Source organism: Salvelinus alpinus, chromosome 36 (assembly GCF_045679555.1).
Source record: "Salvelinus alpinus chromosome 36, SLU_Salpinus.1, whole genome shotgun sequence".
NCBI lineage: Eukaryota > Metazoa > Chordata > Actinopteri > Salmoniformes > Salmonidae > Salvelinus > Salvelinus alpinus.
The window spans coordinates 8,530,394-8,545,002 of record NC_092121.1 but is presented as its reverse complement, the minus strand read 5'-3'; the positions used below and the strand labels follow the sequence as shown (position 1 = coordinate 8,545,002).

The 14,609-nt window shown below is 45.5% G+C and overlaps 1 protein-coding gene across 2 annotated transcripts in view; it reads right to left on the bottom strand.

Annotated features, from left to right (window-relative positions):
• Positions 1–14,121, bottom strand: part of LOC139565492 (unconventional myosin-X-like) — a 49,227-nt gene extending 35,106 nt beyond the window's left edge. For both annotated transcript variants that reach the window (XM_071385885.1, XM_071385886.1), the window contains exons 1-2: positions 13,441–14,121; positions 4,900–4,955 (exon numbers count right to left, since the gene is read on the bottom strand). In XM_071385885.1, coding sequence (XP_071241986.1) covers positions 4,900–4,955; positions 13,441–13,575 — 191 coding nt within the window. In that variant the 5' untranslated portion in view covers positions 13,576–14,121. The remainder of the gene's footprint in view (positions 1–4,899; positions 4,956–13,440) is intronic.
• Between the last annotated feature and the right edge of the window lie 488 nt (positions 14,122–14,609).

Below are 14,609 nucleotides of genomic sequence, written 5' to 3'. Positions count from 1 at the left end.
TGTCTCCTGTCTGTCTCCTGTCTGTCTACTGTCTGTCTACTGACTGTCTACTGACTGTCTAATGTCTGTCTCCTGACGGTCTACTGTCGGTCTACTGTCTGTCTACTGACTGTCTACTGTCGGTCTACTGTCGGTCTACTGTCGGTCTACTATCGGTCTACTGTCGGTCTACTGTCGGTCTACTGTCTGTCTACTATCGGTCTACTGTCGGTCTACTGTCGGTCTACTGTCGGTCTCCTGTCGGTCTCCTGTCTGTCTCCTGTCTGTCTCCTGTCTGTCTACTGTCTGTCTCCTGTCTGTCTCCTGTCTGTCTACTGACTGTCTACTGTCTGTCTACTGTCTGTCTACTGACGGTCTACTGTCGGTCTCCTGTCGGTCTCCTGTCGGTCTACTGACTGTCTACTGACTGTCTACTGACTGTCTACTGTCTGTCTACTGACTGTCTACTGTCTGTCTCCTGTCGGTCTCCTGTCGGTCTCCTGTCTGTCTCCTGTCTGTCTCCTGTCGGTCTACTGTCGGTCTACTGTCTGTCTACTGTCTGTCTCCTGTCTGTCTCCTGTCGGTCTACTGTCTGTCTACTGTCTGTCTACTGTCTGTCTACTGACTGTCTACTGTCTGTCTACTGTCTGTCTCCTGCCGGTCTACTGTCGGTCAACTGTCTGTCTACTGTCTGTCTACTGACTGTCTCCTGTCGGTCTACTGTCGGTCTACTGTCTGTCTACTGTCTGTCTACTGTCAGTCTACTGTCAGTCTACTGTCAGTCTATTGTCTGTCTACTGTCTGTCTACTGACTGTCTCCTGTCGGTCTCCTGTCGGTCTCCTGTCTGTCTACTGTCTGTCTACTGTCTGTCTACTGTCTGTCTACTGTCTGTCTACTGACTGTCTACTGTCTGTCTCCTGTCGGTCTCCTGTCGGTCTCCTGTCTGTCTACTGTCTGTCTACTGTCTGTCTACTGACTGTCTAATGTCTGTCTCCTGCCGGTCTCCTGTCGGTCTACTGTCGGTCTACTGTCTGTTTACTGACTGTCTACTGTCGGTCTACTGTCGGTCTACTGTCGGTCTACTGTCGGTCTACTATCGGTCTACTGTCTGTCTACTATCGGTCTACTGTCGGTCTACTATCGGTCTACTGTCGGTCTCCTGTCGGTCTACTGTCGGTCTACTGTCGGTCTACTGTCAGTCTACTGTCGGTCTACCGTCGGTCTACCGTCGGTCTACCGTCTGTCTCCTGTCTGTCTACTGTCGGTCTCCTGTCGGTCTCCTGTCTGTCTACTGTCTGTCTACTGTATGTCTACTGTCTGTCTACTGTCTGTCTACTGTCGGTCTCCTGTCGGTCTCCTGTCTGTCTACTGTCTGTCTCCTGTCTGTCTCCTGTCTGTCTCCTGTCGGTCTACTGTCGGTCTACTGTCGGTCTCCTGTCGGTCTACTGTCGGTCTCCTGTCGGTCTACTGTCGGTCTACTGTCGGTCTACTGTCGGTCTACTGTCTGTCTACTGTCGGTCTACTGTCGGTCTACTGGCGGTCTACTGTCGGTCTACTGTCGGTCTACTGTCAGTCTACTAACTGTCTACTGTCGGTCTACTGTCGGTCTACTGGCGGTCTACTGTCAGTCTACTAACTGTCTACTGTCGGTCTACTGGCGGTCTACTGTCAGTCTACTAACTGTCTACTGTCGGTCTACTGTCGGTCTACTGTCGGTCTACTGTCAGTCTACTGTCGGTCTACTGTCGGTCTACTGGCGGTCTACTGTCGGTCTACTGTCGGTCTACTGTCGGTCTACTGTCGGTCTACTGTCGGTCTATTAACTGTCTACTGTCGGTCTATTAACTGTCTACTGTCGGTCTACTGTCGGTCTACTGTGTACCAGACAGGCACCATGGGTGAGCAGCCAGTCTGGGTTAGTAGGTCAACGCAATGGGAAACTAACACACAACACCTAACCTAAATTGGACATATGTTGCCCATATGGGCATATGCCAGCCCTCCCATCCGATCCCACACCTGTCTCCTCTCTCTCTCTCTGCAGTATCACACCTCAATCAACCTAGCTAACCAGAGGCTTTTGTTCACTTCACACTAGACACTGTGGACGTGAATACACATGTAACTACGCCCACTGAGCTGCTCAGGAGAAGCTCTCTAGCCGCAGAACAGAACGTGCTCACAGTGAAGCCTGCAGGGCTCATAATGAGCAATAACGACTACATGACATGACTAATCATGTTCAAATGAAGGTGCTATAAAGGTTAGTGCACAAAGACGGAAGTGTCCTGCTGGAACCTATACTCTCTTATTCCAGATTAACAGAAATCTATGAAGCTCACTTGCAGAATAGCACAATCTCTCAACATCCCTTCAATATCACAGTGCTTTTCAATACAGACCTATTCTGCTTAGCCTACATTCACTTGTGACTGAATTTCATGCCTTGAATTTTCTATCTTGACTCTAAATGGGCCTCTAAAAAACTAATTAAACTGGTCTAATCTGTGCGAATATATCTGAGACTATACGTCACAGTGTCTCCTCCCTGCTTTGTAATGGGCCATTAGATAGGTGTGGCCAGTGGCCATGTAATGGTTGTGTAGTGCAGCACCTAATTCTTAGTGTGATGATTATAGTCAGTCAGTTATTTGACACACTCGCTCTAGCGCAAGCAGTAAATCACCTGTGTGACAGCTCTGAGGCCTCCTGCTCCTCTCTGCTCTGTGGAGGTGGCAGCACACACACACACACACACACACGCTTGTGCCAGCCTCGCCCCTCCAGGGTGTGTTCCTGAAGTGAGATTGAGTCACCTCGCTCACCCGGTCTTCCCTCCCTCCCTCTCTCCCTCAGGAGGCTGCATGTCCCGTCTGACTTGAGGCTTCAGAGAGCCTCAGCTCACCGCTCCCTCAACGCCCCCACCCTCAGCTCTCCTCCCTTTCCTGTTTGAGTTGTCCTCTGGTAGCGAGTTGTGACATTATCAGGCATGTATACTGTTCATCAGCTGCGTTATATAATTCTAGGGCTTTTCACTCCACGCTGTCTGTGCTCTGAGAGGACTGAGACTGAGATTGCCTGGGAGTGAGGTGGGAGAGGGGAGGGGGTAGATAAGGATATGATGCCTGACTGATAGTGTGATGCAGGCCTGAGATCACTCATCTCCCCCTCCACTACCACCATCCCACACTCACGTCACGTCTTGGCTCCCGAGTGGTGCAGCGGTCTAAGGCACTGCATCTCAGTGCTAGAGGCATCACTACAAACCCTGGTTTGATTCCAGGATGTATCATAACTGGCCGTGATTGGGAGTCCCATAAGGCGGAGCACAATTGGCCCAGCGTCGTCTGTGTTAGGGTTTGGCTGGGGTACGCCGTCATCGTAAATAAGAATTTGTTCTTAACTGACGTGCCTTGTTAAATAAAGGTTAAATAAATAAAAAGTAAAATAAAGACTGCCATGACCACTGCTGCTGGTGGAGGTCAAGTGGTCCGTGTGTGTGTGTGTGTGTGTGTGTGTGTGTGTCCGTGTGTGTGTCTCTGTCTGTCTGTCTGTCTGTCTGTCTGTCTGTCTGTCTGTCTGTCTGTCTGTCTGTCTGTCTGTCTGTCTTATCTTGCACCCGGGTGTGAGAGTCCCCCTGTCTCATGCTGACAGATGGCCTGCGAATCTGGTAGTGGTATTGGCACGTCCTACAGATATAGAATCTTAATTTGATCACCCTGTTGCAGGAGAACTTGTAAAAGGCTTCTGAAGTTTGTAATTTCCACTTGATTTTCCCTCATGAGAAATGTATCAACCCCTACAAAAATGACCATTATTTATAATCCACAATAATAATTCACATTTCTTGTTGCTGCAGGATACATTTTCTGTTGTAGCAAATTGGCTCAAATTAAGATCATACGTGTACTTCTGCGTGTGTGTGTGTTCGTGTGTGGTCAGGCATACTATGAGTCTCACAAACTTTTACAGATGCACAATCGAGAGCATCCTGTCATGCTCTATCACCGCCTGGTACGGCAACTACTCCGCCCACAACCGTAAGGCTCTCTAGAGGGTAGTGAGGTCTGCACAACGCATCACTGGGGGCAAACTACCTGCTCTCCAGGACACCTACACCACCCGATGTCACAGAAAGGCCAAAAAGATCATCAAGGACAAACACTGGAGCCACTGCCTGTTCACCCCGCTATCATCCAGAAGGCGAGGTCAGTACAGGTGCATCAACGCTGGGACCGAGAGAATGAAAAACAGCTTCTATCTTAAGGCCATCAGACTGTTAAACAGCCATCACTAACATTGAGTGGCTGCTGGCAACATACAGACTCAAATCTCTAGCCACTTTAATAATAAAAAATTGGATGTAATAAATGTATCACTAGTCACTTTAAGCAATGCAACTTTATATAATGTTTACATACCCTACATTGCTCATCTCATATGTATATACTGTACTCTATACCATCTAGTGCATCTTGCCATGCCGCACGGCCATCGCTCATCCATATATTTATATGTACATATTCTTATTCATTCCTTTACACTTGTGTGTGTATCAGGTAGTTGTTGTGAAATTGTTAGATTACTTGTTAGATATTACTGCGTGGTCGGAACTAGAAGCACAAGCATTTCGCTACACTCGCATTAACATCTGCTAACCATGTGTATGTGACCAATACAATTTGATTTGATTTGAGAAGCCCCATGAACCAAGCTCTGTAGAGGGAAGTAAAAGATAAAGAGTACCAATGATGTCCGTGCTTGGTGACACATCATTTACACAGAATCACACACGAACATCAAGAGTTATAGAGGAACTTCTGATGTAAACGTTCTGAAAAACTGGAACGCTGACTTCCTGAAAGCAGCACAACGTGTGTTCCCTCAGGCGTACACAAACACACACACAAACAACTTACCCGTTTGTCCCATTGGCTGTGCGAGTCGGCTGAGAGAGAGTCACCTCAAGTGGACCCTGTGGAAAAAAAAGCAACAAAAAAAAACACTTAACCCCAGCTAGCACATTTGGTTCCTTGAATGTTGTGGACATGTACGTTTTTGGTTTCCCATTGGTTCTGGGAATGAAGCCATACATTTCCTGACCGGTAAAACGTTCTGAGAACGGAAGTGAACATTTCGCCTGTTCTGGGAACATTCATATTTAGGTTGAAGGGAGGTTCTGAGAACGTTTTACTATGGTTCCCTGAACGTTTCCTGAGAGGTTTATTTATGTTCTGAGAATGGAAATGATAGGTTATTTGAAGGTAATAAAAATAAGGTTCTGAGAACATGTTTCAACAAGACTTTTAATAACATCGTTAGCTGAGTTGAACTGTTTTGAACTCCAAGCACAGATCAAAATGAATTTGCTTAGGCATTAATCATGTAAACACATGTTGTTGTTTTTTTATTGTGGCACATCAGTGAGATTTGAATCTATGACCTTCTGTTCTTAATCGATGGAATTCGTCCACTGGGCCACCAGGATGGAGCTAGCATACCATGTTTTTTTAACTCATACAAAGCTGTTCATTTTAGTCTATTCAAACAGACTCCATTTCAAAGGAAACAAGCACTCATTAACATCAGGTGTGGCCAATTAGTGGGTGCAACCAACACAGCTGAACACACTTAACAAGACAGAGGACAGAGATAGTTTTGTTGATGCTCAGAACATAATACTTTAAAAAAAAATAACATTCTTAGAAAGTTCTCTGAACGTTACCAAAGTTTTCTTGTGGTTTTTATGGATCTTGTTTTTATGTTCTCTGATCTATTTGAGAACATGGCTTTAAATAGAATCATGATTCCTCATGTAGGAAACGTTATGCTGAAACTACTGAAAATCCCAGAGAAGAATGTTGTTTCTTAACATACTCAGAACAATGTAAGCATATGACTTTAAATAGAATCATGAGGAAACCTGTAGGAAACGTTATGCTGAAGTACTGAAATTCTCACAGAAGAACGTTGTTTCTTAATGTTCTCTGAACTATTTGAGAATATTGCCAATTGTTAAACCAGTTGGAGAACGTTCCTAGAATATTACCAAAATGTAAATTAAATGTAACCATGTTTGAACTTTTAGGAGACGTTCTGTTCAAGTAGTGTAAATTAGCTTAGAATGTTCCAAAGCCAAACAACTATCCTGCACCATTGCCAGGAGGTTTTGGGAAAGTAGTATGTAAAATAACCATAGGACCAACACCCTCTCACCAAGATCTAAGAAACATATGGTTCTCATAACGTTATGTGCTAGCTGGGAAGAGTCTGCACTCCGATTACAACATACATGTGTAATGAGGGGTGATCTGAGAGAGCTATGGGCCAATCAGTTCAAGGTAGATAACCCTGTAGAGATTTGATGTAGGCTAGTTAATGTGCTATGACAGTTAGCATGGTAGGTTCCCAGGAAGTCTATATGGGGTGATTTCCCCCTCTGAAGGTTTGCCCCCCAGCCAACCCTGTGTGTTGCATGCTGCCTGCTTTTCCTGCCATCCACACCAGGCACATAGCTGCTCTGTTCTTGTAGTGGTTGGCTTTCACATCCAAGGGTGAGATGGTTGGGAGAAATATGGCATTCAACACAGGCTCATTTAACATAAGAACCAGGAACAGAGGATTATTTTGTGCTTTAGCTCAACACACACATCCAGTCACATCCAGTCTTTTCTGTGAAAAAAGGCAAATAACATAAAATATTTGTTGTCGCTTGCACTCCTTTCTCACATAGCTGTGTGTGTCTATAAACACACAAATGACAAAATGATATATTCAAGTTCCATATAAGACTAATGTTGGTACAGTGTCAAAATTAACCAACAGAAATAAATCACTTTGTTTCTTAGCAAACACTTCTAGCCAGAGCACTTGAACCTTTAGGTCACTAGACCAACCAAGGCTGTAACACAGTATAGCCTACCCACACATGCTGTTGGCACTCCTCCCTCAGAGAGAGAGACAGACAGACAGAGTGAGAGGCCAGACCAGGGAGACAAACAGACTAGGCCCATAAATGAGGGTGTAGAGACAGACTCCTGTTTCTACTTTAACTGCACTGATGACTAAGCAGAGTTTTATTTTTTTCATTTCCTGGAAAATCACAATGAGGGGCCAACATCATTTCAGTGTACAGTACTTTTCCTCTTAAACAGCCATCCATCCCCAGCCCTCTCTCTGCTGCACACTGAGAGATGTGTCAACTGAATACATGGAGCCCCTGCAGTCAAGTTAAATCAATTTTCACGGTGGAACAGTGAACTTTTTATTCTGGACGCCCTGTGAAGTAGCCAGTGGCTGGAAAGGAGATTTCCTTTTACTGCGTATGGGCCCTTAGGAATCCTAGCCTGGCCTTGGAAAACCTCATCAGAGCTAGCCTGTGATCCAGCTGGCCCATGTCCGTGGTGTGCTGTGTGTTTCTGTGGCCTTGAGGGAGGCCCTGCGGCGGCCCAGCCCGGGGTTCTGGCCTACCTGAAACACTATCCAGGTCAGCTCTGGGCCCCTCGCTGTTCAAATACCACATTTTACTGCTGGGTCTGCTAAGTTTAGGACTCTGCCTCCGCAAAGTGCTTCAGAAAGTTAAAAAAAAAATTGGAAAAGAAAAATCCAACTACTAATTTACAGTACGCGCTCTGTATGAGGGTAGACGCCGGGCGGAGGGCCAGAGGTCAAATGAAATGATAAGAAGTATGAGTAATGTGATTGAGTTCAAGTTTAACCCAGGGAGAGGTACTGCAAACGTCAGACGAGTCCGATAGGAATGACTGAATGGTGTCGTAAAACAATTTGTGAATGAGGCCCGAGCGGGCCGTGGCCCTCCTCTGCTCCTGGCTCTGCTTGGCCCTCGGCAACCCTCAATCGTCTGGCCAAGTCCCCGTTCTCTAGACATTCTGCTCACACCAGGCACAGCCTGAGTCTGCCATGTCTGACTGAGAGAAAACTGGTGACGGAACTGATTGATGTCACTGTTTGCCATATGGCAAGTCTGCTTATAAATCCAATAAATAAATCCTCCCCAGTCTTATTGTGAGTCGGTACTCTCTAAGAAAAGAACACTGTCACTGAACATGATCTCCCCATTCTGTTAATCTAGGCCAGAGATTCCCAAACTTTTTCACTCACACTTATTTCCTGCAATTCTACACATGTTGTCATGGGGTTGCAGAGAAAATGTTGCAGATTTAAAGCTCATTTTCTTGTAATTCTATACATTTTGCCTTGTCTAATGTGTATTCATGTGACATTTGAGTGACTCAAACATTACAGTTGATCTGGACAAGTGATAAATAGCTCTCTAAGGTATACAATGACTGACATGACAAGAGGAAAACTGATGATGTACTACCCAGTTTCAAAATTGCACCTTGTACAATCTACTATTACAACTTTCAAGAGTATGTTGAAAGCCCCTGCCGATCCCTTTCCCCCCCCCCCCCCCCCCGGTTTGTGAACCACTGATCTAATCTACCTCTTTAAATGCATAGTCCCAAAGATGATAGAAGGGGAAAAGAAGGAGGGAACGGCGTGCTATTCAGAAGTCTGGAGGAATCGATCTCGCTGGAGAGAGTAGACAGAGTGGAAGAGAGGGCAGGCAGGGGATGAATCATCCGGACTGGAGCGGGGGCCCGGGAAGGAGGGAGAAAGAGAGAGAGATGCCGTGATGTATTCGTTCCGTGGCTCACTTCCGCTCTCCTCTGGCCCCCCTCCACCACCACCCTCTCCTCCCTCCTCCCCCTGCCTGGCCCTGCAGCTCTCCTGGGAGGCTGAGTAACCAGGATGAAATGCTCGGGCTCTGCCAACGCCAGCCTGAGGACCAGATGTGTGGCCTGAAGGTGGTGAGGCCGCGACGCAACGGAAACCAAATATAAACCAGTGTACCGTAACACCTCTGAAGACTCTTTTCTAATAAAGAGGGAGGAGGGGAGGGCAGAGGCATCGCCGTTAACGGGACCCACTTTCGTGCAAGCCACGACTGGACTTGATTCTTCCTGGTAATGCTGGCAGCTGTCGCAGACAGGCACATTGCCCGGTGGCAAACATAGCTAGGCCTAACTTCACATTGCATCTAGCAGAATGCTGAGATTTAAGTGGAAACATGGAAGGGAGAGAGAATGACGGATGTCCTCTCCTAAAATTAGTGTCCTGGCTATCTCAACACTGAAGGCATTCAGCTCAGCCTGCCTGACTGTTTGGGCAGCTGTTGGGGGAGCAATTTCTTAGAATCCGGATTGTAAACATGCAGGGGAAAGGTTCTGAACTGGCCCAGGCAGGGACCGCTCTGCCAGACAAGCCTGCACAAGCGTCACAACTGCCTCGTGCCTCCAACTACAGCTGGAGCACAGGCCGGGCACAGAGCGTCACTCCAGGGTTTCAGTATTACGGCTGTTAACCCTTCTTGGCACCGCAGAGGAAAACGTTGACGTAGGAGTTGGTGGTGGTGGTGAAGATGTTGGATGGATATATCTGGAGTGGAGGGGAGACTCCTCACTCCTCCACCAGGCCTGTGGGTAGCTGTGGTCATCCCTGGCAGCAGCAGGGACCATTTAGCTAACAAGCTTTTACAGAGAAAACGTTCCAACACACACACACACACACACACAGGGAGGGCTGGGAGGTCTGACATACTGCCTCAAAGTGCGGCTTGTCCAACGCTGAACGTAACTGAGGCCACTGTGTAAACAGTGGAACTTCCCTGTAGGGCTTTCCCAGGACCAGGACTCATCTATGACACCCACCTTCTGACCCCACCCCCAAAACCACCATTGACACCATGGAAAGCTAAATATTACAGTTCACAAATCCTTTGATTTTCCTTGGGATGGACGGCCTTCGGAGCCTGTGCTGTAATGGTGCATTCTTAGTCTGGCTCAGCTGAGGTCTAATGGTTGGCTCAGCAGGTAGTATTGACTGGTCTTATCGATATCCAGCACACATCAGTGAGAGGGGTCAGGCCGGGAGGAAACAGGATTAGCAGTAAGCAGGAAATCAATAATCAATATTTTCTCGGGAGTTGTGTCCGGTTATAGTTAAGGAGCTGATACAATCTCAAGCGGGAGGTTAGGCCTACTGTTGTAGAAAAGGGTATGAACACACAATAACCTAAGTCACTGGAGCAAACCAAAGCCAGTGGTGTGAACAATAGGCCAAACCCCCATCACCACTCATTCACGTAGCCTATGCTCACTGTAGTTCAGATAATACAACATGGACGGCCACACAATGAATGTGAAATTAGATCATTATTGATTTGAACAGGGATGTTCTTTAGAGGTTACTCTCTTTGTGCTCTTTTGGGAAAGGAAGTGTGCAGCACACTATTGGGTAAATCCATAATAATTCATTTCAAAAGCTTACAAACAGGGTTGTCAAACTATTTAATAATTACTTGCACAAAAATGTTATGAATAGAAATGTATATTTTTTTTATCTTTAACGTTAATGATCTAAAAACGTGGAAACTCCGATTTTGTTCATACGCTGTAGCTTAGACCCTACTTTAGATCCTCTGAGGTTTTAGTGTTGTGCCGCTATCGGTTGAGACACAACATGCTGTTGAATACAGGGTGGGTGTCATTTCAATCGTAGAAATATAACTAATAGAATGGACCTATCCCTTCAGACTATCTGTAGCTGGTACACCATTAAAATGTCAATTCAATTGCAATTTTAAGTTCTAATTACTACCACAAAGATGGCCGCCGGTCCACCCACCGTCGAATGTCAACTGGTCATGTCTATAATATTATCTATCCTTCAATGTTTTCAATAGATTTCCTATGGAGGATTAACAGTAGCCTAAAATGTAAAACAACATATTCACATTCAAGTCAACATTCTCTGATATGTGGACCTCCAACCATCTTTGTGGTATTATTTGAAAGTCTAAATGTCTATTTGATTCTCATTTTAGTACATTTATCAGCCAAAACATGACACCCACCTGTATTCAAGTGCATGTTGTGTCTCAACCAATGGCGGGCACAACACAAAAACCTTAGATGATGTAAAATAGGGTCTAAGCTACAACATATGCGAATATGTAATTAAAAAATTAAAAAAATTATAAAACAGTTTGACAACCCTGTTCGTAAGCTTTAAAATTAGATTAATCTCAACCGTTTATCTTTTCCAGTGATGAAGACGTGTCTCATGGTATGGTGGTGTATGCAAAATAGGTCAACTTTGAGCACCTTCATCTCTTGAAGGTTTTGGCATTCAGGTCCAAAAAGTCACGTTCTGACCACTTCTACAACGGGCAAATATGTATGGAAGATTTCGTTCAAATCAAAATGGGTGCTGTCAAAAAGTGAGTGAACTCAAATGCATTTACCCTACTGTAAATCACAAAGAGGTAGTGACAGAGAGAAGACATGATTGAGGGGCAAAAAGTGGTGGTGACATTTTTTTGGGCCTGGATATGCATGGCTAGGTTAGATGGGGGGGTTATGCTATAAGGTGGGAGGTTGAGCGCAGGAGGTTGGTGGCACCTTAATTGGGGAGGACGGGCTTGTGCTAATGGCTGGAGCGGAATAAGTGGAATGGTATCAAACACATCAAACATGGGTTCCATGTGATTAATGCCATTCCATTAGCTCCTTTCCTGCCATTATTGTGAGCCGTCCTCCCCTCAGCAGCCTCCACTGGTGTGGAGAGAGTCTTACTTTAAGCACATCAAGCTGCATTAACTGAGACATACTACAATAACCCTGCATTGATTGAGGAAATGGACCATGGTTGGAGTTTTTTTTTATATAGCTATCACTGCCAGACAGATGGTGCATAATGATCAAGACATGGGATGTTTGCCAAGGAGAACAACTCTCCAGTACTGACACCTCTCTGGATCCCCCTGAGCACCAGATGTTCCTCTTATCTCCGGACCAGGCCAGTCTGTTAGTGCAGTTGGACTGCTGGGAAGAGACCTGCCTATCAATCGCAACAACGACCATTTTCATCAAAAGCGTATCTCCCTCCAGATTCTAAAACATACGTGTGTAACAGCTGGCAGACAGAACGGATGACAGGAATGGATATAGACTATCACTCATAACATCTTCAGAGGTGAACAGGAGGGGAGAGTGGACTATTCGGCTGGATGGGTGTTTCATGGTCTGGTTGTGGAAGAAGACATGCTTCCCAATACAGAAAATATGACTGAAAGTGTAACATGAAGAAATATTGAATTAGGCCTACAACTAGAGGGCTTGCTAAGCTGCGGTCGGTAATATTGACTTTGACGATGAATTCTAGGTAAAGCTCCTTTTTAATGGACATGTGAGGAGGGTGCAGTACGTTCTGTCCTAGATTGACGTAAAGAGGTTACCTCAATACAGGGCAACAATGACCCCACACAATGCTGAACTCTCTGTGCCCGATTATATGACGGACATTACAGAGAAGACAAGGCCACAGTCTTGTTTGCCATACAGTGGACAGAGGCCACAGGATCGATTCCATTCAACACTGGGCTTTATTGGTTGCATCACACTGCGTGAGATTACTCAATGTTGCCCAGGACTCAAAGAACAGGCCAAACACAGATTCTGTCTGTCTGTGTGCCCTGTATCCATGACAGTGGAACTGTATTTTATTGTGATGGAAGGAGCAGGTCACATGAATGACCTGACACACTCCCTGTATCCTGGAAAAGGAATCAGTCAGGTCAGCATGATGGTAGTGGTACCACTTCAAAACTGTAAATATGGGCTCTGTGACAAAGCTGATCTAACACAACCTCTAGTCTAGGCCTATCTTTGTGCACATAGGCCTGCTCATTCCTGCCTATGTCTGCATGTTACCATGTGTATCAATCTTGGATAGGATTCTAAAGTGGAATATGGTTCTTTTTTGCATGGATAGACCTTGCCCTGGCCCAACTCCACTTCATTTTCCAGCTGCTGAATCCATAGCCAGCAGTGAGTGTATTCATGAGCTGGTGTTCAGGGCAACATCAGGAAGGTGGGTAACTTGGGTGACAAGGAGTCATGTAGCCAGCTATACCTCTCTGTGGCGAGGAATGAAATTGGTTCATCAACTTACAGCTGCCACTTACTTGTGTTTCCCTTCAAAGCAAGCTGCGCCATGATTTATGCTGGCTATGTAGCCTACTATTAGTTATAACTATGTTATAACATGTACATGTGTCATAGTAAGCAATCAGATTCAAATACAATTTCTACTTTGTGTACTCTCAAACGTGTTCCATACAGGTTAAACGCTTGATTACTTTTTATAAACATGTAGCGTCAGCCTTTATGTCTCCCTATGTAGCAAAATCCCATCTGACTGACATATTGGCTGTTATTTTGTAGTCAGGACGATGAGAATAATACATAGGCTGTGCATAGATGCGTATGACAAGTCTTAACAACGCCGTTATAACTGCATCATAGGGAAGGAGGGGGCAGACAAATCATATTAACATGGTAATACTAATAATGCATGCAGATAAGGTTCCTTACACGTCCGTTGCAAGTCAGATCCTCCTTGTTGCGCAACTCAAAAGATTCTTCCTCCTCTTTCTCCCCATAGTCCCGTCTGAGCAAATTGAAACCCTGCCTGCAGCACAGAAACCAACAAAATCCTTGCACAGGCATTCAAATCGGGTAAAGTCAGGTGTTTTCGACTACTCTTGTCGTAAAGTCAACATTCAACGTCTGGCCTCTGGGAGTACGCGTGTACGTCTCACAGTACGTAACTAAATCCAGAGTCGCGTGAGGATAACATCCAAGTTGAACAGCTTCTCTCCATAGACTTCCAGAGGGAATATGACAAACAGACACATACGCCAAGAGGACAGTCCAACACTAGCCTATAGAATAAACATAGAAGCTATCGAAGAGTTCAACCTGGTGAAAATGAGTCTGAAAGATGTGTCAAATCTGTCCTTCCGAAAGGTGATGCCTTGTCCCGAGACCTTGCTCGTATCTGAAGTCGTTGCGCAAGTTATCACACGCTAACTAAAATACCAATATGTCTACTTTCAAGCCTAAATGCCACTACTGGCTGACAAAACCATGAATATTGTAAATAAGAGCCGTCTAAAGAAATCAATATGAAGAGCGAAATTCGTGTTGCCTGCTGCTATTCACATACTACAGTGTAGTAGCTAAACTAAAGGTTAGGCAGGCGATTATGACTGACTTGACTTGAGTTTGAACAAAAGCGTGCCAGAGATCAGCCAGCCTTGAATGGGCGGGTCGAGCCGTCCCCTCATGTCGAATGCGAAATATAACTGGCTGGACTATAACACGCCCAGAAAAGGCACGCCCATCTTACACGCCCCCTCTAACAACAGACTATTGCGTCACATGCCTCTTTGATGACCTACCACTTTAGCATCCTTGCCCATCATTCTTGAGAAAATATTTTTTCTTACCACGTCTACTTCACGTTTGTGTGAAGGCTACTGTAAATACCGTGTTGGTAGGCCTAAGCCAGCACTTGTGTAATTGTGTATTTTCTGGCAGTTTTTTTCTGGTTGATTTTGGGTGTGTGTGCGCGTGTGTTGTGCGTGCAAGTGTGTGAGTGCCTAATGGTGACTTTAATACAGGCATTTGCCCTCGGAAACACAAGAAATGCCTCAATAGGAAGCAGATGGACTCTGTCCCTTTATTCTCTATTCCAGTAA